Here is a 27,599-nt window from a genome sequence, read left to right on the forward strand (position 1 = left end):
ATTTCTGGAACTTCTTCACAAGCATAGCAAGCTCCTTTCCAATGTCTTCAAGATCACCAGAACTGCAGTCAGATTCTTCTTCAGATGAGGAAACAACCTTTGCCTTCAAAGCGCGAGTTCGGCCATAGTTGGGGCCATAGATATCTCGTTTCTCAGATAGCCGAAACTCATGTGTGTCGAGCCTCTCAAGTATGTCAGACGGATCGAGAGTCTTGAAGTCAGGGCGTTCTTGAATCATCAGGGCTAAGGTGTCAAATGAGCTGTCAAGTGATCTCAGTAGTGTCTTGACTATTTCATGCTTCGTGATCTCAGTGGCGCCGAGTGCTTGGAGCTCATTTGTGATATCAGTGAGGCGATCAAATGTGAGCTAGACGTTCTCGTTGTTGTGTCTCTTGAAACGGTTGAAGAGGTTGCGGAGAACACTGATCCTTTGATCTCGCTGAGTTGAGTCGCCTTCATTGACCTTGGAGAGCCAGTCCCAGAGTAGCTTCGATGTTTCCAGAGCACTCACACGACCATACTGTCCGTTATTCAGATGACCACAGATGATGTTCTTGGCAGTAGAGTCCAGTTGAACGAACTTCTTGACATCAGCAGGGGTGACACCTTCACCAGTCTTGGGAATGTCGTTCTTGACGGCATACCACAGATCGACATCAATGGCTTCAAGATGCATGCACATCTTATTCTTCCAGTAGGGATACTCAGTGCCATCGAAGATGGGGCACGCAGCGGAGACTTTGATTATCCCTGCAGTCGACATAGCTAAAACTCCAGGTGGTTAAACCGAATCACACAGAACAAGGGAGTACCTTGCTCTGATACCAATTGAAAGAGCTAGTTATCGACTAGAGGGGGGGTGAATAGGCGATTTTTATGAAAGTCTTCAAAACATGGGAGTTTCGAAGATAAACAATAGAAATGACACTATTCATATGCAGCGGAAGGTAGACTACACTAGACAGGCCATAGTCAAGTATTCAATGAAGTGAAAGCACATAGATTATCAGTAGCTAGGTAGTAAGGATCAAGATGGAAGATAGTATGAAGCCAATCAGGACAAGTAGTCACACAGTGAAGTCAAACAGATAATGCTAGCAGGCAATGACTTCACGAAGACAAATTGTAAGTAAAGAGAAGTGAGAGATAGAACCAGTAGCTTCGGGAGGACAGAGATTTGTTCGACCAGTTCCAGTTGCTGAGACAACTGTACATCTGGTTAGGGAGGCTGAGATACAACTCAGAAGAGTGCGTCTTCACCTTATTCCCCTTGAGCTAAAGACACCTAGTCCCCGCCCAATCACTCTGGTAAGTCTTCAAGCTAGACTTCCAAACCTTCACAGACTTCGTCCATCGGCAATCCACAATGACTCTTGGATGCTCAGAACGCGACGCCTAACCGGCTGGAGGATTCACAGTCCTCAAGTGTAACAAGTCTTCAGATCACGCGGACAGAAAGACTTCAGTGATGACATGTTTGGGCTCTGGGTGGTTTGGGCTTTGTCCTCGCAAGAATTCTCTCTCAAATGCTTCGGAGGTGGGTTGCTCTCAAAAGACAAAAGCCGTGCACTAACTCGGAGCAGCCACCAATTTATGGTGTAGGGGGTGGGCTATTTATAGCCACCGGGCAACCCGACCTGATATGTCTGAAATGACCCTGGGTCACTAAGGAACTGACATGTGTCCCAACGGTCAGATTTCAAACACACGCGGCATCTTGACTTGGGCTACAAGTAAAGCTGACTCATCCGACTCTGGATAAGATTTGCTTTCATTGTCTTTGCTCGAAGACATAGGATTAGGTTGAGCATCACTTCAGTCACTCTGACTTTGTTCACTTGGACCCCACTTAATAGTGCGGTGGTTCCTATGACTCAACAAAGAAGAAAAGGAAACACTGAAACAACTAAGTCTTCGTGCTCCATAGTATTCATGCAATGTCTTCTCATGTCATAGTCTTCAACGTGAATGGCTTCATAGACCACCATTGTCTTCAATGTCTTCACACATTTTTAGGGGTAATCTCCGGTAGGTAAACCGAATCAATGAGGGACTACTACCTGTGTTATCCTGCAATTCTCACAAACACATTAGTCCCTCAACCAGGTTTGTCATCAATACTCCAAAACCAACTAGGGGTGGCACTAGATGCACTTACAGGTACATACCTCCGGTCCCGATGGCGGATACCGACCGGTAGGGGTAGGTTGTGTCACGACCTCATCGACTCTGATTGACAGAAAACATAGCACATCAATCCCCATGTGCAGTTGATCTCATCAATCATGCACATAGCCGATCTGATAAACGACGACATATCTCATCTGCCGCCTCCGCATATCTAATATGCATACGATCTGAATCCAAATCCTATAGCAGAGGCTCTAATACCGCTGTTGGGTTCTACGGTAGGGTGCGTCGACTGCAAATTAAAATTTTCCTACGCGGAGAACAACCAGGAACATGCTAGGGGAGATAGATCACAGATTGTTACCACTAGACGCGCAGTGCCATGCAGCGGAAGTAGAGTTGAGGGAGCGTGTTCCCGGAGCCGCCTTGCATTCCCAGAGTCGTCTCCTCCTTGTCGGTCTCCCACGTAGCTGATCGGATCCCGCGAACAGGCTCTCCGTAGCAGCGCAAGTGCACCGCCTCTAACGGTATCCGCGCGTGCAGGAGGAACGTCATGCGGCGGACTGTTAGGTCCGATCACACAACCGGCGGCGAGTGGAGGTGGCTATTCGCAACACATGCAAACCCTAGTGATAGCGCCGAAGCGATCAATCGCATGAGTGTGCCGCACCTCCACTTTATATAGGCATCCGTCGTGGGGTCAACACTTGGGCCTCGCACGGACCCTAAAGCCCATAAGTCTATTCGGCCAGAATCCGAATACAGCTCGGATCGCATCCGACCAGTGTCCTCGGATCCAACCTCGTAGGTTCCTTCCCTTAAGCACGCGACCCCTTAGGCTCAAGTCGGCTTGGTCGTAGTTCGGATCACCTCCGAACTGCACGGTTGGTAGCGGCCTCTAGCAAGGCATGCCGAACACCAAGCAGACTATGAAGCTAGTTAGGCAAACCTGTACAACATGTCACACTTCTGTTCCCTTTGCCTCATGATATATGTTGTCGCCTCAAGGCAAGACTGTCATCCTGGTGCTAGCCCGACCTCTTTCTCGTTCCAGCGATACCGACCACTTTCCAGATTATCTCATAATCCTTGTCGCATGGCCATGCTTCTCTTGGTCGGATCACACGAGGGGCCCAGAGTATATCTCTCCTAGTCGGAGGGGCAAATCCCATCTTGCTCGACCATGTCTTGCAGCATGGGTCTGGATAAGCCCGAAACCTACCTTTGTAACTACCCAGTCATGGAGATGGAGTAGCGTTTGATCGGCCCAAAGCAAGTATGTCACCATCCTGAGTACATGCGTCAGCTCAGGTCTTAGGACATAGAACGTATGTTGTACTAGAGACTCACAGATGACGTATCGCTGCGTCTCATAGTTGGGTCTGTCCGACTCGGATCCGACTACGTCGAATCCGACCAGACCTTTCCAAGTCCATATTATCCGATTAGCATCCAATGCTCCATGGCTAGCGAGACCGAGCCATCGACCGTGTCATATGCTAGTCTAGTTGGCTGCGCGTCCACACAACCCTTTCAACTAGGGACCTTTTAGGACAGTCATCATACAATGCATAGTCCCACAAACAAGTCATGTATTTGCTGATACACATCATTGATAATGTCCAAGGGCTATCTTTATTCATAAACACATAGGAAATATCATCATACATGATTGCCTCTAGGGCATATCTCCAACAAAGGTATGGAATCAACACTTGACATTGAAGCAACTCAAATACCACAACCAAAACAAAAACAAAGGACTTAGCTTGCAGAATAAGCCAAAACAAACATATAATAGAGATTTTGTCCGAAGTTTTCATGGTGGGGCCCACACGGGCTCGATCATACAACACCATCATGTACAAGGCAGTGCACATGGCATACGATGCGTCCCTGAGTCAGCATAGCCAAGGACTCTTTAATACACAACGAAACCACTGTAAAACCAACCGTGGATAGGCGGACCAGTAGACGTCGAACCCCAATCTCATATCATGCATCTGTCGGAAAGATATCCTAGGTCACTACTTGAATTCCCACCTATGAACTCCCAAAACTTTCTGGTTATGCAATATGGTGTTGGGGATACAGGGAGGCATAAATATCTCACACAGCTAACAAATCCTACACTCCAACTGTATCCATTCCTCAACACATAACCAAGGAAACCTCGGAAATCGTGTACCTCAGACCTTCAAACACACAATGATACTAGTCATGGAGGATCATCTGTGCTATCTCCTCCAATACTGGGGATAAGTCACTGCACTATTTTCCACCATGAAAAGTATGGGAGCGTTTCGATTTCGGCATCCTCTGGTATTGCGAAACTGAAATGATAGCACTATGAAGAAAACACCTTGGAGCTCAACTCTCCGAGACATTGCCACAACCCCTAAATGTCAAGAGGCACCAAGAAAGAATTCCCATCACAATGATATCAAAACGATTCCACAATACCTGCGTGATCCTAAAATTTTTTTAGTGAAAAAGAATAGAAGAGTGGGAAAGCACCTACGTCATGAGTCCTCGCCAGAGCAACGAAGGGGATGAGGATTAAAAAGAAATCCTACACTCCGATAGATATAGCTAGACTCAAAATAGTTTTTTTCTAGACTCAACAACGACATCGGTTTGATCAATCAAGGGGGCTCCTAAGGTCGGTAAGGCTCTGATACCAACTTGTAGCGCCCAAGATGTGATTCTATCCCAATCACGTGATGAACTCATTATTGGGGCACAACTACATTTCGAGCGCATAGCAAGGTGGATATCATTACAACATACCATGTACTGAATAGATGAGAATACAAGATAAAGGCTTACACTCGCCACAAGCTACAATATGAGTACAATAGTTCATCAATACATAGCAATCATCATAGAGCAAGATCCGACTACGGATGAAATCAAACGAAAAAGAAGAACGACATCCACTCTGCTTGCCCAGGCTCCCGACCCGGAACCTATATCCCTTTATTGAAGAAGAAGCATAAGAAGAACTCCAAACAAGCAAGCATCACACGCGTGTCAGATCATCGCATTACATGTACATGCAACTGTTGTTGTAGTAATCTGTGAGCCACGAGTACTCAACAATCCCATTACCATGGGTATCAAGACTAGCAAAGCTTAATGGATATGGAATAGATAAGTGGTGAGGTTGCAGCAAGCGACGAAGCATGGTATGGTGGCTAACTTACGAGTACAAGAATAAGATGAGAACTACGCACCAGTCGCAAACTAGTAATGATCAAGAAGTGATCCTGAACTACTTACATTCAAACATAACCCCACTGTGTTCTCTTCTCAACTCACTCGAAAAGAGACTGTCACGGTTACGCACGCGGTTGGTATATTTTAATTCGAGTTTGGGGTCAAGTTCTCTACAACCGGATATTAACAATTCCCATCTGCCACATAACCGCGGGCACGACTCTCGAAAGTTTAAACCCTGCAGGAGTTTACCAACTTAGCCCATGACAAGTTCACAATCCACAGAGACAATCCTCCATCGCGGACATCCGATCAGACTCAAGATCCCAGTGTACAAGACATTTCGACAATGGTAAAACAAATCCAGCAAGACCTCTCGGCATACCGACACCCTGATAGTAGCCACGCATATCTCGTCTCAGGCCACGTCTGGATGGGACAAGCTACGAGTAAAACCAGTCCTCGAGTTTCCCCATGGCGGCCCCGCAGGCTGCCTGTTTGGACCAACACCATCAGCACTAGGCCCCCCTGTATTATGTTAAATTACTCCTCGGGTAGCGCTAACTCCCTATGCGTAAAATTTAATATCATGTTTAATTATTATGTTGGGAAAATGTTAAAACCAATGTTGGGCCTTGCTAGAGGAGTTTTATTCAAAGCGAACTATCAAGAGGGACCTATAAACCCTCATCATGTTAGGGACGCAAAATCAAGAAATATATCACCGTTATGATGGAAACTAGGGTGGTAAGAGTGGAACAAAACACCAGGCATAAGACCGAGCCTTCCACCCTTTACCAAGTATATATGTGCATTAATTAAATAAGAGATATTGTGATATCCCAAGATATCCATTATATCCATGTCCCAACATGGAACAACCTGCAATTGCACCTGCAACTAGCAACACTATAAGAGGAGCTGAGCAAAGCGGTAACATAGCCAAACAACAGTTTGCTGGAATGGTGGAAAAGGTTAGAGGTTGTTTCATGGCATATTGGGAGGCTTGATAAACAAGTGGTAAGAAGCACGACATAGTGATAGCATCGAGACAACTAGCATAGCAAAGATAGTAGTGAGATCCAAGGTGACGGTCATCTTGCTTGAAATCCTGCTAGGAAGAAGACCAAATCCATGAAGAAGACGAACGGGCGTAGACGAACCAAACGTAGTCGAACGAATCCTCACGATCGCAATAAAACAGGAACTATCAAGGAGAAGCGCAACCGGAAAGAAGCAAACAACAAGATAAACAAATCACATAAACATGGCATGATGCACAAACCAGTATGATGCATGTCCGGTTTAATGAGGCATGGCATGGCAAAGTGCAACAAACAATATTACAAATTAAGTGAAGCTCAATATGCGACGAGTTGCACCACATTTATTTATTTAGTTCTCTCCCGTTTATGTACCCAACAATATTAAATGTTGTTAAACATGGCAAGAGGTGAAGCATATGTAAACTACCTAGTTAAGCAAGTTTAAATGAGGCCGGAACAACAAACGACAATTCCGGAAAATCCTCATAAGCATATTTCGAATTTGCCCTTGTTCTGCCTAAACCATATTTTAGAGTTGTGAAACATGCAAAGTAAGTACACAATGTTATTCTAAGCATTTTTCTACCTTATTTACACATAAAGTTTATTTTATTCAGAGCTACGGTTATTAAGTTAAGAAATAAATAATTTTAACATGTCATTTATGCAAATTAAAGCAAACAACAAGTTTAAACATTTTAAACATGGATGAAAGTTGCCATTTATGAAACTAGATGAAATGCTAAGCATTTTACATGTTTAAATCATTTTGATCCAATGCACGGTTTGTGAGATATTAAATGCATGAACACGAGGTTTTTTTCCTGTAAAATAGACATTCCTGTGGATAATAGGTGAATTCGCAGACGCTGAGAAAATGTATATTGGGCCAAATCTGCAGGTTGGCCCAACAGGAGGGGGAATGGGATGAGGATTCTCACCCTGGGCCAAAATCTGGCCAACGGCTGGGCCTTGGGGGTCGGCTGACCTGGGCCACGCGACACGGAGCTGGCCTTGGCGCGGTCAACGCTCGGACGACCTGCTGCTGCTTGTTGCAGAAGAATAGAGGCCGCAGCAGGACTCGGCACGCGGGCGACGCGGGAAGCAGAGGAATGCCGCGACGACGAGGGTGGCACTGGCGGCGGACTTGGCGCGAGAGGAACCGGGCGGAGGCGACCCGATCCGGCGGCGGGGAGCTCCTGCGGGGTAGCCAGGATGGCGGCGGCGGCCATGGGAGCTCCTGCTTCTGTACAAAGGGAAAAAGAGGGAGAGCAGAGAGGGTCAGAGCGGCCAAAGAGAAGAGGATCGGGGGGGGGGGGCGGGGCCTCACCAGCGAGGTCTGGCAAGAAACAACGCGGATCAGAGGCTGCGGGGAGGCTGGTTGGAATGGGAGGAGGCTCGGGTGCGAGCGAGCTGCTTGAACCAGAGCTCGACGGGCGTCCATGGCGTTCTCTACAAAGGCAAGAAGAGAGAGATGAGAGGAGGGGGTCGAAGGAAGGAGGGAAAGGAAACCAGGGCGACGCTCATCTGAGACGGCGACGGTGGAGGTGCTCGTGATCCTCCTGGTCCAGATCGAGCGAGGAAGGAGGGTACGCGATGATCTTGCTGGCCGCCAGCGAGGAGCGGCTCGGGAGGTGGCTGGAGGCGACGCTGGGTGCCGGGGCCTGGGGGTCGAGCAGAGAGCTCGATGGCCTGGATCAATGGGTGGATCGGGGAAGGTGGTTGGGGTGGATCTGGAGGCTGGCTCGCGACTGGGGGCTCGCGAAAAACAAGGAGGAGACCAGGTGGCTGGCGGCGGGCACAGAATGGATGGGACAGATCTCCTAGGTTCTAGGGTTAGGCTGTTTATATAGGTAGGGGTTATCTGGACCCTCCGATCGTAATCGGACGGTCCGAGAAAAATAGGCTAGGACAGTCTAACAAAGAACCGAAAATATTTTAGAGATTTTTGAAGATGATCCGGACCCATCAGTAACAACAGCCCGGTTAGGGTTTGAGTAAGTTTCGGACGCGCACGCGAGGGGGTCTGTGCACTGTGCAGAGAGACTCCTGTTTAGGAAGAGAGAAAACGAAAAACTAGGTTGCAAGAGTAGTTGGTCTCGGAACGGTCAGCGAAGGCAAGGGGGAACGCAGCAACTATGAACGGATGCGAGTCTTATGAAAATATGCGGATGAAATGATCATGATGACATGATGAAATGCAACAAGCAAAAAAAAACCCGGCGACAACGAAAACATGAAAGGCGTCTAGAGCGTTGTTCTCGGGGCGTCACATAGGCACCGACCATGTTAAGCCAACACAACCAAAAGCCCGAACTAATAAAAATGACTAGGCAATCCACATGCACTACAACATTCATATCATCCAATCCATATTAACCTAAATAGCTAGCAACTAATAATGTTATAACAATTACTAACTATAAACAAACTAACCACTAAACATTCAATTTTTATCTAAACTAGTAAGCGTGCATGTGCAACGCACGTAAGTTTAGAATTTTCTTCAATATTTTGATTATCTGAATCAAATTTTTGTTCATAATATTTATCATAATAACATGTTATGATTTAACAGTAATTGGTCTACAATGAAATTATATAATAATCCAAACTCTAATTTCGGCGAACAACCTTTGCTAGCTAAATGTGTCCATGCCATCCGATCCCCATCTTGCAACTGTGACCCCGATGGTTTGAATTTTTGAACATGGTTGTATCTTTCCTGCCGCACACAACACTCTACTTCCCGTCGATGGTTTGAATTTTTTAACATGGTTGTATCTTTGCTGCCGCATGCAACGCTCTACCTCCCGCATCACGCCAAATCTTGTTTTTGGGCATCACCAACGCCTTACCTCCCGTGCCATGCCAAATTTTCTTTTCAGGCATCACCAACGCTCTACGCCCTGCGTCAATGCCAAATTTTCTTTTTGGGATTATCACCGGGGGATTTTGTCCACCTAAATATAATCAAACACCATGGAGGCAAGCTCAAATTGTTGTTAGCTTAGGTCATCTCAACAACACCTAGAACAACAACCAGTCAACCAACCAAGCTAGAACAAAGAGGGCATACCAAAGCATCTACTTTTTATCAACATGGGATAGAATGTTCAAAACAATGCCATCATAATCAACATGTGCAAAACATAGCAAAAAATAAGGAGATTCCATTCTTTTATGCGAGGCAATGAGCAACTTCAGCAGCCAGTGTCCTATCACCTAGCATGAAGACTGGGAACTTTGTCGTTCCAAGATATCCTTCAATATTTCACAAAACTTCAGGAAATCACAAGTACAAATACTTCGACAGCATGAAAATGAAAAAAAATGAAATATTTGAACAAAAGAAAGCCACTGTATAGCAGATCTCAACCCAACTTACATGGCATCTTGTTAACCTAAATATTTCATAATCCGAAGAAGAAATTAAGGTGCGTGACGAAACATCAGCAATATAAACTCGCATCGATTTTTTCTCTGAGAAAATAGATTTCTGGACACCGGAGATCAAGATTTCATCCCATGATTTCATAACAATCAACATGTACATGGCTCTCTGATTATATTGTAGCCACTACCATGGATGTAGTTCTCCTCATATGGCTCGAAAGAAACATGATGCCCTGGGTTTCTGAACCTTGACCCACGCCACCCATCTATTTGTGACAATTTATGCCCAAATTTATATCTGAAATGTATGCCTAGATCTTTAACACACGAGCAATAGAAAAACTAAAAACATAAATCGCCTAACCTTCTTTCTCATATGACTCATGATACAACAAGAAATATGATTTTACGATGTTTCGTCATGCTTACATGAACCAGAGCTACCAGGCACCAATATTCCACCATTTGACAATAACTGTAACAATGAAGAAAGGCTACCAGACCACATCTTTTACTACATAATGGAACACTAATGTGCAAACAAAGGCCAATATTGCTCCAATGAAGCATTCATATCATCAAGTAAGAACGGTTGCATGTTTATCACCTTCTCCAAACCAATGAAATTGATGTTGTAACACATTGTGCATGCTAAGAAAGAAATTGATGAGGACAATATTACATTTCTTCTTACAGCAGCATACATGCACCATATAAGAGGTCTAAATCTTGATGATAGGTTCATGCATAAAGGAAGCGAATTTGAAAAACATATCAGAATCTTACGAAATGATCTTAACTCCATGCAAAGTTGCTTAGTAGGAAAAATAGCAGTGAAGGATCAAGGTGGACAACAAATAACATTAATATAATACTCCTTCAAGGTAAATAATAAAAAATGGAATCATAGTGGGTACAAGTATTTTGAATAGTGAAGAGACGTACGATATACGTGCAATGCACATTTCCAAAATTCATATATATGAATATATGTAAATATAAGTTTTGCTAATGTCATAGTTTGCCATGCTTCACTAACATCTTATCATGTCAAATCATTGGTGGACATCCCCTTTGTGCTGCAATTTTTAATTTTGTTTAACTTCCTATCTCCACTTACATCATGGATAACATACAACAAAATTTAAATGAAATTCAATAAACTTCTATCAGATGATATGACTGTGAAGATCAGTGCAGGTTATGTCATTGAGCATCATCTACTTACCCTTCAAAGTGTGACCGTAATCCAAACTACAATACATGAATTACCATATAGCTACCTTATGGGGCATATATGCCATATCCTCATATCTTCTTGTTTGGCAGAGTTCACCACTTGCATAGTCTTGAATGGAGAAGATTGAACATGCTCTCGTACAACTGGGCAATGGTGTGGAACTCCATAAGCGATGGCGACGGTGCCGGATACAGTTGTCCGTCCGGCATGATGGAGAAGCTTCAAGAACTAATTTTTTTATTCCTCGCCCAGGATCTGTAATGAACATGTTAGTACACAAATTAATTTACCAACATAGTGCACAAAACAGACAATCGAATTCTAAATGTGGCCTCACATGCTAATAATTCTACATACATGTATGTTGTTCAATCCATCTATGCTATACAATCCTATTGTACACACAGGGAGTGAAGCGTGTATGGAATTAAACAAGCTAGTTGTAGACATGCTAATAGCATCAGTTTTGTGTTAACCACATAGTACTGCACTGCCATGTACAAAATCAGGAGAGGAAGGTACTTTCTCTACTTGCACGGGAGAATCTTGAGACAGACTCTACGCTACCTGGACGGAGAATCTTGTGGCGGAGATTGGGAGGAGGTAGCAGAGGTGTTCTCGACAGCGGCGTGCAGTGGGCGGGGAACAAAATCAAGCAAGATATTCAGCGTGTCTTCCTCACGGACAGTCTCAAGGTACTTCTTCTGAAACCACAGAAATGGATTAAGTAACTACGTGCTACAAGTTTAAAAAAAAGAATCTGATATGTAGTCGAAATTTATCTGTTCACCACAGAAAATGAGGAGCTTCACTTCTTCCTCGAGTTCTCTTATATGCGCGTGATAGTAGAAACAAAAGCCAGAAATCACCTCACATGAAGAAAAATCAGAACAATTAAATTGGTAACCAATCTGCTGTGGAAGTGCTACTCACTTGGGCTTTCTCCCAGCTCGCGGTTGGTGCTCCCGATCAAAGCTGGAACCAAAATCAAACAAAGGAGAGACTTGGTGTAACCTGCAACGAATGACTCCAAGTCTTTAGACAATACGTACAAACCAGAAAACCAAAACGTGCAAATCCCCAAATCCCACGACTTGCTTTACTGAGAGGAGCTTGCCGGTGTCCAAATTTATCTCGAGGTAGACCTTCCAAAACATACAGGAGCCGGTTATCTCGCCCTTTTGCCATCAGATCGACAGGATCTCTCCTGCTCGTCCGCTGCCGTTGACGGTGTCAGCGGCAGCAGGCGGCATGGCGGCGAGGGGCTCTTGCAGATGAGCCCGAGCAGTCCCATCCCCCTTGCGGAGGCGCGAGATGATCCGGACGCCGATCCCGCCAAGGGGCCCGACAGAGTGCTCCGTTGCGGCGCCGCTAAAGCAGAAGTTGACAAATCGCCGGAGTCGAATAAATCGTGGGGCGCGAGCCCGCTGCTATTCGAGGAAGGAGATGGACCCGCCGCCGCCGACGCAGGCCGAGCCCGCTGCGTCCACCGCCGCCGCTGCCGCCACGGCCCGCGTCCGCTGAATCCGCCACCGCCGCCGCTCGAGAGGGACACTCGCGTCGGTGACACAGGCCGAGCCCGCTGCATCCCGCGCCGCCGACGCTGCTCGAGGCAGGAGAGTGACCCCGGCGCCGCCGACGCGAGCCGAGCTTCGCCCGGCGGCGTCCTGTAGTGAGGAGAGGGAGGGGAGGTGGAGAACCAGCGGCGCGGAATCGGCCTGTGTGTTGCAGTAGGGGCGAGCGGGGATCTGGGGATGGAGCAGACGTCTGCTTGGGCAGAACATTTGATCTCAATCGTTGATTTGCATCACGGACTATTGATGTAATATGGACTGTACGATGTGTTTAAGTTAATCTGATCGGAGGGTTCTGACAGTCTTGTGTACAATTTGTTGTGTGGCTTTAGGGGAGTTTATGTTTGCTCTTTTAATAGTAGTATAGATAAGAAAAAAATGTGAAGTGTATATGTGGCTCAAGAGATCGAGCTCATCACCTCGGTTTGTTGTCAGCCGTTGGTGGGTGAAAGTCGGTATGGAGGAGGTTGTCTGGGCCGCGTGCAGGGATTTGGCTGGAGTGTGCCACCGGGACGAGAGGAGTGGTCTGGGGAGACGGCTGGAGAAGTTATCGGGGTGTGGGTAGGTGTGGGCGACACAATGGCAGTAAGGATTAGGCGGCGGCGGATCAGTATGTATAAGAAATAATTAAGGCCAGATCAGAGTGCCTACGGTCGGCAACTTGGCAAAACAGTCCACGTGTGGAAAGAAAAAACTTCTTACGAAAACTATGCCAAGTATGGTGACGCGGGAGCTCGACAAATTTGGCGGTAATGCGGGAGCTCGGCAAACTCGGCCCGCCATGACAAAGTACACAACAACCGCTGTTGTTGCCACATGGCACAAACTTCGCCGAGTCCGGCCAGCAAGAAATTCAGCATAGTTAGTATAAGCCGAGTTTATTTTGTTTACTTACCTAGCTCTCAGCAACGGAATACCTCTGCCGAGTCATTACCAAGAACCGTACTTGGCTTACATTGTTTTTTTCTTCGAGCCCCCGCAGTTTGACTCCCGGCAAAGATAACAACACACGACAACGACTAATTTCCAAGTAGTGACACGCAAAAAATAAAAATCTAAAAGGCAGAAGTATATTTTGTCAAAAGAAAACAAAAGTAAAAGCAGAAATCTGGATATGAATTTGTGTCATACATCTCAGTGCCAACATAGCGTGACCATCAGAAACAAAACTACGCCAAGAGTGGCCCTTGTTACAAATTTGAGCATGGAAACAATGTACACAATGTGCATCGACGAAGAATAACCACGAGAAGAAGCTCAGAGTGATTGATGTAGGGACGACCCTTGGAGTTGCGTAACGCAGATCATGTAGGAATAATATAAATAATACTGTAGCCTATAAAACTTGGGGAAATCAAATCAGCATATAAACCAGCAGCAGGTAGTCTCGCGTCTGGAACATGAAAAGACTGCTGGGCATGCATGGGCTTGTTCATGGAAGAGAAAACTAGGATGCAGCCGGACGGAGAAGGCTATGCTTCAGAAAAGATCCGCTTTTCTTTTCTGCTGTTCTTGCTTCCACCTTGGCTGCTTGTAGAACTCCTCCTTGCTCATACCAAACACAGTCTGGAATTCACTGTCCGACAAATATGTCTGCAAAAGCATATATAGCGGAATAAGCCTTTGAAATCCGGCAGATTATAGATTTCTATGGCCGACTTTATTATCATTAGAAAAAAGGCAATGGAAATGACAAACCTCTCTGCGCTTGTAATCTATTCCACGGACAGGGTCAGTAGACTTTGATATCAGACGGTCATAGCTGAAGACTGTTTCACCACCATTTTCGTTGGCAGTCTCTTCCCGTGATACGTCAGGCTCAGTTCGCTCCCCCTCATCCACCATATCAAATTCTGAGGACCCCGCTGCTTCACCCTCTGCATCTGTTAATCAGCTCAAGTTGTTAATACGTACAGTATTTGGTATCAATCAAGATGAAGAAGAAACAAGAACGTAAACACAAATCTCTGCCTACCAATGCGGGGACTTTCGGCAGCTAAAACATTAGACAGTGCTGAAACAGCAGCTGCTCTCTGAGACCCTTGACCTGCACGAGATTGTGATTGTGGGCTTTTGGGTTTCCCTGACGTATTGAGTGCAGATGATAATGCAGCCAATGCCGAAGCACGCTGAGTAGGTCCACCATCACCAGAGCTTTGAGGCCTATCAGTAGACTAAAGAAGATCACAACATTAGTTGACTTGTCAGATGTGCATTTTATTAATTAGTTAATAGTAGTTGGCTAAGAAATGCTTAAATTACCTGTTTATCCTGGGAAGATGGATTAAAAGCGGATGAAAGTGCGGCCAGTGCTGATGCCCTTTGAGTTGGTCCACCATCACCTGAGCCCTTAGGCCCGCTCTGCAAGCAATTACTAACTACTTTACCAAACTGAAATTGGCTTTACATTTCCAAGTATCTTTTCCATAAACAATAGAGCAAATACTTCAAGAGAAAAAAAAATGTAACTTACCTCTGAACGCATTCCAAACATAAGTGAAAGTTTCTTCTGAAAAGAATTCCCGTGAATCTGTTTCAAGGGCGAAGTTTATTATCGAACATCCTAAAACAAGTGTGAGAAAGGAAAGTGGTACGACCAAATGTGATAGCATAGGCCAGTGTAAGAAATCAAGGAGAAATAGCAATGCTAGCATTTACCACAGCGATATAATTATGGAGGCGAGATAGAAGAAAGAAAAACAACAGTGAAAAGGGTATAGGGTAGTTCTATCACTTCAACAATCCTCCTACTGAGTTTTCAGGGTTAACTTAACTTACAGGTATAGAATCACTTCAACAATCCTCCTACTGAATTTTCAGGGTTAACTTAAACTTACAGGTATAGAATTGATTGGGTTAGTTTAGAAAGTTGTGAATGTAAACGCCTAAAATCTAAATCATCCAGCTCCCAGAGATATATATTTTGGACAGTACCAGAACAGGAATGCCAGCGGACTTGATAAGAGGAGCAAATATTCCATGGAACCATGATAAAGTCTGGATAATGCTGGTACCTCCAAAGCAACTAATCGAGATAGAGAGTCTATTTGGCCGCTCCGAACAAATACGACACCGGCTGTAGGATGATCTCAAGTAGTGTCGGTTAAAAACACATATTTGACTTCTTTAGGAACTTATCAATTGGTTCCTAACCTTGTTAACTATTCTCCCAAGCAATCTTTGGTAATGGTGGTGGTTTTGCTTGATTCTTTTAAGCTCGTGTAGTAACTGCTAGAGTAGGTGGTCTGGTAGAGCTAGTAGGCAATGTTTCTCATATTTCCTCCATTTCACTAGATTGTCCACAACCTTGGGCTTCTCCATTTTCAAATAAATGTCCATTGAGATAACCAAGGATGTACTCCCTCCGTTCCAAAATAGATGACTCAACTTTATACTAACTTTAGTACAAAGTTGGGTCATCTATTTTGGAACGGAGGGAGTAGTAAGCTTCCGCAATTTACGTATGCCATTCATAGTAATTTTTTATAAACTTTTTCTTACATTAAATTATTTCTTTGATGTGTATGTGGTGGGCTAGGGATAGTTATAGTGAAATAGCGGAGTAATATACTTTACCTGCAAGCTCACAGCCCCAGCAAAAACTTATGACTTTAAGGTTTTCAATACAAAGCTCAGCCATAGCAGCCTTTGATCTAAAATAAATATTTAGTTCTGAATTAAAGAATACAGAAGGGGAGCCTTGGCGCAGTGGTAAAGCTGCTGCCTTGTGACCATGAGGTCATGGGTTCAAGTCCTGGAAACAGCCTCTTACAGAAATGTAGGGAAGGGCTGCGTACTATAGACCCAAAGTGGTCGGACCCTTCCCTGGACCCTGCGCAAGCGGGAGCTACATGCACCAGGTTACCCTCTTTTTTTTTGAATTAAAGAATACAAGCACTGACAACTTTCAAGGGAAAAAACACTTTATGTGCATGTAATGCTCATGGCACTTTTTTTCTTGAGACTAGGCTGTGGGATCAGCTCATCAACTGCAGAAAAAATCATCTTATTTTACATCAAATTCAAATTTGTATTCCCAGACGTTTCTGTTTTCTTCCACCAGCTATCAGATTGTCGCCACTGTGCACAATTTCTTTATATGGACAAAGATATCCATGTTTACAGTTCATCCAATTATTTTAGATTTGATGTCTGAGCAGAATTATGTCTAACCTCCCAAGTCCCATTGTGGCTTGTATTAAGCAATATTGGGCCAAATTAGTGAAAACAAAGTGTGTACACCAACTGCAGTTACTTCCCAAGATTCATAAGTTCCTGTGGATTAATTTTCTACATTCTTCACATCGCTCACATTGAATAAGGTACTGCACCTCCTGTGGACCAAATTTGTGCTCACTGCGATCACGATTTACCATATGCTTCCCTTGAGCTCCCTCCATGGATTTTCAAGACCATCACCGAGCTCTGTCATAATTTTTTCTGGAGGGGCACCAAGGAGGCAAAGGGAGGTCATTGCCTGGTTGCTTGGGAGCAGATTTGCAAACCATTGGCATTCATCGACTTAATTATCTCAATAAGGCTTTGCAGATTCGCTGGCTCTGGCTTCAGAAAACTGGGCCAGTCAGGGCTTGGTCCAGGCTATCACCCTCTATCTCTGAGGAGGCCACACGACTCTTTCTTGTGCCGACCAAGTGCACGATTAGCAGAGATGATACGGTGAGCTTTTGGAATGATAGGTGGACTGAGGGACACAGTGCTCACGACATCGCACCAAATTTATATCCATTGGTGAAGGCTAAGGTGGTGAACGCAGATGGCAGATGCTCTAGCAGAGGGCAAGTTAATTAATGATATCAAAGGGACCCTCACCTTAGATGCGATCGTTGAATTCATGGAGCTATGGCGGCTTATCCAGATGACACCGCCGCTGAGAGATGTGGAGGACAGTTTCACTTGGAGACTGACGGCGTCCGTGAAATACACAACCAGCTCAGCCTACCAAGGTTTTTTCTTCGGTACAGAGGAAGCGGACTGTGCTAGTGCGTTATTGAAGAATGCTGCCCCTCCCAAGGAACAGTTCTTCACATGCCTTGTGATTAGAGATCCACGTTAGACAGCTGATCGGCTCGCCTGACGTGAAATGCAACACCCACCCTGCTGCCTGCTTTGCAATCAGGCTGCGGAGTTCATCGATCATCTCATGGTGCAGTGCTCGTTTGCAAGACATTTCCGGGTTTTTTTCCTCCGTAGCTTCAGACTTGGGAGCATAACTCCAAAAATGAACATCAGCAAGAGAACGGTGGTGCTCGATAAGCAACAGGTTCGGACTAAGGTGAGAGAATTGACTTCTATCATAATAGTGGGATTCCATAATCTTTGGTTAGAAAGGAACGCCAGGACTCTCTCCCCTCTCCCTCCCGCGGCGCTCCCGCGAGCGCCCGGGGGGAACCCTAATCGCCGCCGCTCCTCACCTCCTGCCTCTGTCCTCCTCCCCCGCCGCCGCCCAACTGGCAAAGCCCGGCTGGCAAGGGCGGCAGTGGGGCCTTCGTCTCCCCTCCGCGTGAGATCCACGGCTTGCGCGGGTCGGCCGCTCGTCCGGGGGCGCTGGCCTATGACGGGGGCCAGCGGCGCGGCGGTGTTGATCCGGATCGACGGCGAGGGCGCCTGGTGGCGTTACGGCGGCGGCTGGGCGGACATTTGCGGCGTGGGGGCTGCGGCAGATTCGGATCAGGCGCTCAGGCCAGATCGGGCGGGGGCGGGCCGGCGCGCACCTGGCGGGGGCAGTGTGCGTATGGCGGCGGTGGTGCGCACTTGGCGGCGGCGGCCCCGTCCAAATCCGATCTGGTCTGCGGGCGTGTGGGCGTCGGGCGGCGCGGGGGTAGGCTGTGACCTGGTGGGGTTGTGGCAATGGCCGTGGACCAGGGCGGCGCGCCTGCTGCTGCTGCTGCTGGCGGCGGTGCTGGCCGGCCAGATCAGCTCGGACTCGGGGCTGGCCCTCGGGGTCCCGGTGTGGATGTGGGCTGCCACGGAGTGGTGGTGGCTCATGGCGATGGTCCGAGCCGTTCCACGGCGTCGGCCTGTCGGTGAGCGGCTCGCGAGGTGGCAGGTTGGTTGCGTCGGCGGCTGGCTTGTTCTAGCGCCGGCTCGCTTGTAGGCGGCCTATGCGGCCTATGTCAGCCTTCGACCCCTCCCCTCGTCATCCGGAAGCTACTTTCGTCGAAGGGCTGTCCTTCTCCCAGCTGCGATCCATTGCTCGTCTCGCGCCCGGTGCGGCAGGACCGACCTCGTCTCACGCACGATGTAGCAGAACCGAGCTCGTCTCGCGCACAGTGCAGCAAGACCGACCTCATTTCGCACACGGTGCCGTAGGACCGAGCTCGTCTCGTGCCCGGTGCTGCAGGACGAGTCGATGGAGGACAGCTTTGGCCGGCCTGTTGGGTCTCGGCGTTGGGGGCTGCCCAGGGGTGTGAAAGGTGGGTCCTTTCCGCTCGTCTCTTTGGCTAGGGTAGTGGCGGATCTCGGGTGAGGTGGTGTCAAGGTCTTGGATGCCAGGGCGGCGGCCCTGGTGGTGGTATTGCTGTGCTTTTGAGCAGAGCCCGTGGCTTGGTGCTGCTCGATGGCCATGGCCGTGTGGGCGGCGTGGTAACCGGGGTGTGGCATTCGGTGGCGATGAGTGTTGGCCGGGATGAAAACCTGTTCTATCTTCGAACAGACCGACGACGGCGAAGCTCGTTCCCTTCTTGAAGGTGTCATCATGGCTCTCACTGCCCGTCGTGCTGCTCCAGGGGAAACTCTGATCCTCGGATCGGCGGCGGCAGCGCTCCGGTGTCGTATCCTTCCTGAAGGCGCCGCCTTGAAGCCCACGGTTCGTCATATGCGGCTTCATTTCTTTGCGGTGGCGTATTCCCGGTTGAGCCCCCGGTTGCTCTTGTAGTGCTAGGGGTGGTGTTGTTGCGATCAGCACCTATGTATCCTACCTTGGGTGCGTGCGTGTGTTGTGGTGGCATGCATTGTACCGGGTTGTTGTTGATCCTTGCTTTATATATAAAGCTTGGCGAAAGCCTTTTTGGGTAAAGGAACACCAGAGTATTTGATGGCAAGGCGTCGCTGGTGCAGAGAGTTGTAGACTTAGCGGTAGACGAGCACAAGTAGTGTGCTAAGGAGGCAGGTTTCTGAGAGGAGTAGCTTAGTTCTCTGCGGCAGGTGGCTTTTGTTGTTTCTCCTTTGGGTCTCAAAGAGTATGTTCTTTACACTCATAGCCCCCCCCCCCCCCCCCCCCACACCAATGACAGGCAACATTGTGTTACTTGTTCTCGAAAAAAAAGATCAGGCGGACAGTCATAACTCTGTCCCTCAAGAAACGTACTGTCTCAGTGAAGTTGCATACCTATCTACTTGATGGGAAGGAACAATATTAGGTTCGGTGGAAGTAAACAGAAACTAAAAGACAGGAAAGATTTTCATATACGAAGCCAGCAATGCCTCTGAAGTAAACCGTTCAAAATATCTGCTACCCCATATAAATAGTGATAAATAGAACAGAGTTAGAAGTGAGAGAAAAAAATAGTAAGATGCAATTGGTAAATAAGAATGGCACACCAGAGATCTTGTGTTATCCCAGGAGAAGTATGTCCTAAAGAAGCAAGGTTCATTCCCTTCACTGACTTTATAGAGAGGCACGTCAGAAGCAAGACCTTCGAAGGTCACCGCATGTTCTATGTATTTCTGCGGAAAAGTCGTTATTTATCTACGTTGAATGGTACTAATACAGATGAAAAGAACAAAGATATACTTCATATTATACCTCGCCAATTTCAAATGCCATTTGTTTCTCTTTTGTGTCCACACACTGACCCATCCAGACAAAGACTTCGGCGTGTGTGTCAAGTACCATCACATCTTCGGTCAACAGATCATCTTGTGAAAAATTGTAAACTTCAGTTACCTACAGATAAAGAAGCTTTTTCAAAATTTGCAATCCTGAAGTGCTGGAGCATACGAAATTTAGGCTTCAAAGAATAAGATGACAAACCTCCAGCTTGCCTGATATGTGGCGCGACATGAACAATGAAAACAACACAACAGAAGATGATTAGGGTACTTAATAAAGAATATAAACTCCCAAAGTAGTAGCAATAAGACAAAAAAATATGGATTTAAGTTCAGAATAGAACTGACCACTCCTAAATGAGAATGTGTAGAGATGGGGTTCTCTAACAACATCCTGTGTGGCATTTTTATTTGAGTAATCCTGTTTTCCACCAAGAGCAGACCAGAAAGAAGAGCTCTCGGTTCCCTCCTTGCAATGTTTGACAGCAACGCCAGGCTGTGGTTTGGAACACATCACATCACATAATTATAGTTAGCAATAAGTAGCTGGAAATTGATGGAAATATCAAACGTTCTGTAGTAAGAAAAGGATATTCGAGGGGCTTGACAACCAAGTCAGCCGCGTTTGGAAGCAGGGATTTGCCCTGTTTCCTTCTGTAGGATGCAACTGTTTCCTACAAAAATCCTGCGTTCCAAACAGGCCTTATCTGTGACAGCAATCCTGTTAATATTATTTCATATTCTCTAATGTTTTACTCATGCAGGTCAGTGTTTTTTAAAGTACTACTCACTCCGATCCATATTACTTGTCGCTCAAATGGATATATCTAGCACTGAAATACGTCTAGATACATCCGTTTGAACGACAAGTAATATGGATCGGAGGGAGTACAAAATTTACGACAGGAACTGTAAACGACCATCTTAATTCAAATATTGCATTGCTTTCATGCAATTTATTAGGTAGAAACAAGTTCCCTTCAATCAAACAGACAGATTTTGTGTAGCCTTTCCAGTTGTTTGTAACTTCAGTGTCACATGTGCAACTGGTGCATCTGTTATGCATAGTGGTTTGGTTTTAATATCAGAAAATTTCATGAAAAGGCACTTAAAATAAAATGAAGAAAAATGTAGCTAAGAGCACTTTGCTATTTCCATACAAATTTGCTCATATTTGGCCGCTTACAGCTCGAATATGGTAAAGTTGTTAACATGAACTACCCTTAGATAAAGTAGGTGAAAATAAGACTGGTATTGATACATTGTTAAATTTTATCTTGAAATTATCATTCTTCTAGTAGATTAGTCCAAATCAAAATTCGGGATGATTTTTGTTCCTCTCCAGTTTACGGTAAGTTCCGCAGAAGTTTCCAACAACACATGTTTTGGGGGGGGGGGGGGGGGGGGAGGGTCTAGTCCTCACCCTTCCTTTTTTTGCATGGTAATACATGTCTCATTTATATCATAAGGATCATAGTACAAGTCACGTACATACCGACCTTACAAGGGTATATGGGACTCATGGCCACACACAAACACAACTATATACAACTCAACAGATGTCATCTCATTTGATCTAAGGCCTAGAAAGATATTTCATGAGAACGAACAATGAGAATGAGAAAATGTAACATGAGCTTCACTTTCACAGATTCACAAGTTCTCAATAGGAACACAGTTTATCTTCTTCTTTTTTTGTAAACACGAAATTGCACTAACTAGAAAAGACAGGGGAAATAATAAGGTGGTATCTTTTTTCATACCTTCAAGAACTCAGCAATTTTTGCAGCCCACTGTTGTTGTTCATAAGAACTTGTGTTGCCAATCCATATAAACATTGAATTTCCAGATTGCAGGACAAAGCAATTCGTGGAACTCAAGGATGTTGACACCTACAAAATTGTTACTGACAAGTTAATTAAAGGTAGCAGATGTTTGATTTGTACTACCTAAGGTTAGTGGTAAATATGTAAACGAGAATGACGCTGGATGTTTGTAAGTTTTTAATGAGCAAAGTAAGCTAAAAGGTCATTCTGAAGAACAAGAATGTGGGCGACAGAGTTTTATTATCAGAAAATCAGTCCAATCTCTATCTCCACTATTTAGAAAGAACATAAGGTTGACGTTTCGCTCTTCTTTCCTTCGTCCAAACCCCCACGTATGGTCAGCCCTCCCTCCTCCCAATTTTGATTTTTTTTCCACTCCCATCTCTGGTTTTTTCCACTGGTTTTCCCTAATATCCATTTCAAATGATTACGAAGTAAAATCCATTTTTTCATAAGCAATCACATTAACTATAAAATGACACGTAAGTCACGATGATTGTGTACAAAAACTCACCAAAATTTTGACGCACAGATGCACAAATGATGGATGCGCAATCACAGGTTAACCTACTATATTTACTTCACAGCATTGCTTCGTAACAGCACGGGTAAACCACCATACTATGAATTTTTCACTGTTCACTATTACGATACTCTATTATGAATCATTTATGCCAAGTCATGAAACTACATTTGACCAAAAAGAATCTCAGATGCTAACTAAATTCTTAGTCATTATTATGATATGTCATCTTAACAACATAAAAATAAGCATTAAATACAGTTTCATACTTCCAAGAAATATTATCATTTGGAATCAAATAAGCACAGGTAGAGGTAGACCATACCGCATCGACTTGAACTGTTTTATTGTTATGAATTGACGTTCCATTAATTCTAACAAGAGCGACACCAGTGCCAGGATATGTTTCATCTGGCAAGCCCTTCTCTTGTACAGAATTCTTGTACCCGCAGCTGATTCCACCCTGCATGATTTTAGTAATAACCTTAGTTGGTACTTCCTCTGTAAACTTTTATAGGACTTTTTAGATCATACTTTAGTGATCTAAAAAGCCTTATAGAAGTTTACAGAGGGAGTACTTGACAATGTAAGTATCTTCAGCTATACAGATCAATCCATAGTTTTTTTAGAACTATCAGTCCATAGTTTGCTCCTCACAGGATAGCACTTATTAAGTTATTATGAACCCAATCAGTATACATTACTTGAGTAAGGTAGGAAGTAGAGACCATACCTTAAGAATAACCATGGGCTGGAAAAGAGAAATAAACTGTGGAGGCTCCTTCCCTTCATAAATACGACCCTGCAACCCAAATACAAGACATGTCAAACTCCTTTCTGGATATATTGTGCAAATTGTCACGACATAAATACAGTACCAGAATAGGTCTTCCTTTCATTGAATTCCAAATTGTATTAGTTATTTGAAGAGCCGTATGCTGATCTTCCTGTTAGAAATAAATCACAGAGTAAGTTCACAGTTTTGTGGTGGGGTGGGGATTAATAACAAACATGACATATAAATAACTAACTGTGCTGAGAAGAATAAGAATTCATTAAAAATAACAGAAAGGTCAAGAAGAAAACGTGCAATACATAAATTCAAATTTATCATCACAATGATGTGGTGATCACACGCAAAGTAAGAAAAGGCACAAAAATATGGGGCAATTTCGAAAAAAAAAGGCGAGAAAGCAAATATAACCAACAATAAGGTGCTGTATATAAAACATTTGAGAACGGTGAAAACCCAATTACCAGTATACTATTCTTCCCAATCCAGTAAGTTAGATAGAATTCTTCTCTTTTGTCACCCGAATGATATGTGTAGAGAACAATATAACAATCCCCACTATGAAATTTTCCAAAATCTTCCTTCGGAAGAGCAGTCTTAGCACTGCCATCAACACACCATACCTGAAATATGTGCATAATGTTTTTATGGCATTTTCCTGTTTCCAGTTGTGGTTATTAAAATAACATGTAAATTATGATGCATGATAAGCAAAACCTCAAGCTTTCCACCGCCTTCTAGCAAAGCAGGAATTTCCTCATTTACTGCAGGGCTGTTTTTTGAGGCTCCCTTAACATCACCTTTTTTCTTCAACAGTGCTAGAGGAGAACAAAGTATTATCAACACCAATCAAACGAGGAACTTTTTAATATCCCAATGTACAATAAAAAATAAACTACCTGCAACTTTTCCTCGGCCATCCTCCCCGCTGGCTCCTGCCGCGTTAGTTACAGGCCACGAATCAAATTTGGACTTGAACGTATGGTCCTCATAACCTTGAATTACTTGAGTTACTCTTGTTGTCTTTGGCCTATTTTGATTAACAATGAATTCCTGCAAATCAAAGATATAGATAGGATGACTTATTTGAACAAGATAACAAGCTCCAAAGGATGTCCTGTGCATTTACCTCAACCGCCACACTTGCAGCTTTTCTATCATCCACTTGTGTTACTCGACCAACCCATACATATAACTCGGACCCGCAGTCAAGTAAAAAGCATTTAGTGTTCTCAAGAATTGATTTTGTCAAAACAATATCTTCTAACATCAGTTTACCATTATTGACACTGCAAACATAACAGTTGACATGTGTAAAGACTGAAGACAGTTCAAGGAATGAATACAAAGTTGAGACTGAAAACTTGTAAAATAAATCTAGCGTACAATGGGGCACGCAGACCTACATATATAGTACTCCCTCCATCCCATAATATAAGATGTTATTACAACCGATACACTCCATATATATTACTCCCTCGCATATTGGTTGTAATAACATCTTATATTATGGGACAGAGGGAGTAATAACTTTACGGGTCAACTAGAAGTCTGCTGCCCATTCAGTAGATATTACTTGACTAACAGAAAATTGCAGAAACCTACAGAAAGAGCAGGCTAATCTAAGAAATGGTAATGAGAGATATCCAAACACCGTCCAAAGGATTTTAGTTTCAGCATAGAGTCGAGCTATTTCAATGTCTACACAATTTAACCATTAACTTCTAAATGTGAAGTTTCTATTTTACGAAGAGAGGTACGAAGTCTCCATCTTCTCAACGGACTGAGTCACATCTCACAGCCCCCACTTCTGACTCAACAATAGGTGTAACTGCCTTTTGTAGGTACAAATATGTAATTCACTATAAGATTGCATAAGTTAAAAATTGATGAGTACCTAATTGTTGGTTAGTTTGATGTTGCAATCCTTTTACAATTATTTCAAAAAAAAAAATCCTTGTAGGGGTACCTGTAAAGCTTTGTTGGTGTAGTTTCAAGAATAACATCATCATCACTTAGAGCTTTCTTCCCTATTGGCGCAAAACCACCAAAAACGACCCAGAATTCACCGGAATCTGATTCTGCTTGCAATTTTCCATCATCTATTATAAAAAGCAACTATAAGTAAATGTTTTTACTTGCTTCACTATGTCACAAGTATTTGGTTAAAATGTTGGCCATCTCACCAACAATTGCAACATCACAAACTCCTTCATGGTACTTGTCCTTCAAATGTTGGATCACTTCCAGTGCTTTGGCTCTTTCTTGAATATTGGAGTTAGCACCATTGAATTGATATATTTTCTTTTCAGTATCCAAGATAAAGACATCGTCGTGGTTTAGTGAGGAACGAGCAAATGGAACCTGAATAAACAAGACACTGGAGGATTAGTTCTTGATATGTATTTCTGAAAGCACCAGAAGAAAGGAAATGTATTACACCTCTTTAACTCTGATAGCTCTCTTTCCTTTGCAAATATACAGCCGTGTTTCAAATTTGTCCTCCTCTGGCTTTCTAAACCCAGAAACAAAACCTCCCTCCATGGGTATAATGCATGGCTTGAAGTATGATAGGAACTTATCAGATTCATAGCCTTGGGGTTCCCTGTGCTGGACTGCACGACCCCCAAGCATGGAATCAAGTTCAACTGTCTTGATTGCTGAAGTGCCAGCTTCATCCTGTATGACAAGATATCAAGTGAGGATGAGGACTGGGCTAGAGGGAAATGCCATTGTGCTCGGTACAGAAAAGGTTGTGGTATTATAGAAGATGTACTTGACTAGAATCTTTCCCAATCCAGAAGTGAATGTCAGAGAGGTAAGCACCGCCCCTGTTACAAGTCGTCTAGCAGAAAGATGAAAACCAGTAGTATTAAAAAGGGTATTCTTGGTGAGAAGAAATAGGAATTCAGAAAGATTCCGCTGAAAGAAGAAACAATCACCTGCAGAACAATATATGAATCTCCACAGTAGAATTTACCATAATCTGACTTTGGCAAAGGAACTGGCTTAAAATCTTCAATCCGCCATATTTCTGTCCCACTGTAGTGTTGTTAAGGGGCATGCAACATAATGAGACAAGGGAAGTATTGGGCGAAAGCAAAGCAACAGGGCCTATTTGAAGAAATGAAAAGGATACGGTTTTTGGCCAGCTCCTTGAAATGCAGGATCAAGCACCTGCTTTGCACTTGACATCTAGAAGCAACCTTAAAGGGGACTCCACTGCACAACACCTGGAACTTGTATACTGAGAAAGGAACCAGAGAAACACTATAGTTAGCGCATATAGAAAAAGGAGAACTATAGTTACTCTATATCCTAGATAGACATGGATTTGAATGAAATTAATAAGATTTGAACGATATTAGCAGCTGGGAGAAAGGAATCAATAGTGTAGTAAATAAGAGAAGAGCAGACATGACAAATCACGAGGCAGGGACTGTAGGATTTCTTGCTCGGACCAAAAACTGCAAGTCTGATGAGAAGACCTGAACCTAGGCATGCATGCGCAGAACCAACGACCATGTGTGGGAATCGCATTGAAATATGTAGGCGATCGGAGACGCAGTGATCAATGTCCGATGGGCTAGGCCAACCGGATCATCGACGACAACTGACCTATATCAGACGTTGGCCGACCGCTCACATTTAACCCACATTCCTGACGATCGGTGGATGAAACAAACCACAATCCCAACCCCGAAAACGAAGTGGGGACCTTTAATCCCACCCGAAATATGACACGCCGGGCGGAGCCACACACACTAGTGGGATCAAATCACAAGGAAACTAAACCTTGGCAACCCGAGAATCGACGAGAGATGCATACCTTGGAACGATCCCGGTTGGACGGCGGGCGCGAGGGATGGTAGATGGGGGGATGGTGGAGGTGGCAGGAAATGCGGAGGCGAGGCTGGCTAAATAAAGGAAGGAAGCGGGGTGGCGCTAGCTATGATTGCTCCCGTCCTCCTCCTCCTCTCTCCTCACCACCACTCTCTTGTGTCGTGGGCGGGCGTGTGTGGGATGGAACGGAGATCTAAGAAATAGTACAACGTAGCGGC

At 44.7% G+C, this 27,599-nt stretch overlaps 1 protein-coding gene and 1 long non-coding RNA gene across 5 annotated transcripts; both read right to left on the reverse strand.

The window, feature by feature from the left end:
- Nucleotides 1–9,471: 9,471 nt before the first annotated feature.
- Nucleotides 9,472–13,042, reverse strand: LOC123091944 (uncharacterized). 3 transcript variants are annotated; one of them, XR_006443903.1, is made up of 4 exons: nt 13,025–13,042; nt 11,822–12,045; nt 11,599–11,735; nt 9,472–11,286 (listed from the first exon to the last, which is right to left on the reverse strand). It is a non-coding gene; the product is annotated as an uncharacterized lncRNA (long non-coding RNA). The 3 variants fall into 3 exon arrangements; XR_006443902.1 differs by lacking the exon at nt 13,025–13,042 and adding an exon at nt 12,177–12,912; XR_006443901.1 differs by lacking the exon at nt 13,025–13,042 and having other exon boundaries at nt 9,911–11,286; nt 11,822–12,849.
- A 658-nt stretch (nt 13,043–13,700) lies between these two features.
- On the reverse strand, nt 13,701–27,425 carry LOC123091945 (villin-2). 2 transcript variants are annotated; one of them, XM_044513570.1, is made up of 24 exons: nt 27,368–27,425; nt 26,678–26,785; nt 26,481–26,580; nt 26,315–26,383; nt 25,981–26,217; nt 25,725–25,902; nt 25,508–25,640; nt 24,668–24,827; nt 24,438–24,591; nt 24,256–24,356; nt 24,003–24,161; nt 23,624–23,692; nt 23,479–23,547; nt 23,071–23,208; nt 22,160–22,288; nt 20,745–20,892; nt 20,599–20,609; nt 20,371–20,511; nt 20,166–20,291; nt 15,079–15,135; nt 14,868–14,966; nt 14,581–14,779; nt 14,304–14,488; nt 13,701–14,198 (listed from the first exon to the last, which is right to left on the reverse strand). In XM_044513570.1, the coding sequence occupies exons 2-24, from the start codon at nt 26,731–26,733 to the stop codon at nt 14,085–14,087; spliced, it is 2,832 nt and encodes a 943-aa protein (XP_044369505.1). In that variant the 5' UTR covers nt 26,734–26,785; nt 27,368–27,425; the 3' UTR covers nt 13,701–14,084. The 2 variants fall into 2 exon arrangements, with proteins under 2 accessions (XP_044369505.1, XP_044369506.1); XM_044513571.1 differs by lacking the exon at nt 20,166–20,291.
- Nucleotides 27,426–27,599: the final 174 nt, after the last annotated feature.

The sequence above is a fragment of the Triticum aestivum genome, chromosome 4B (genome assembly GCF_018294505.1).
Source record: "Triticum aestivum cultivar Chinese Spring chromosome 4B, IWGSC CS RefSeq v2.1, whole genome shotgun sequence".
Lineage (NCBI taxonomy): Eukaryota > Viridiplantae > Streptophyta > Magnoliopsida > Poales > Poaceae > Triticum > Triticum aestivum.

Excerpts from the sequence above, each read along its gene's own strand:
- LOC123091945 (XM_044513570.1), bottom strand. The coding sequence starts at position 26,733 with ATGTCAAGTGCAAAGCAGGTGCTTGATCCTGCATTTCAAGGAGCTGGC. Across the intron at positions 26,218-26,314 it reads TTGGGAAAGATTCTAGTCAA|GATGAAGCTGGCACTTCAGC; the intron begins GTACATCTTCTA and ends CTTGTCATACAG. Across the intron at positions 25,641-25,724 it reads TTGTGATGTTGCAATTGTTG|ATGATGGAAAATTGCAAGCA; the intron begins GTGAGATGGCCA and ends TTTTTATAATAG.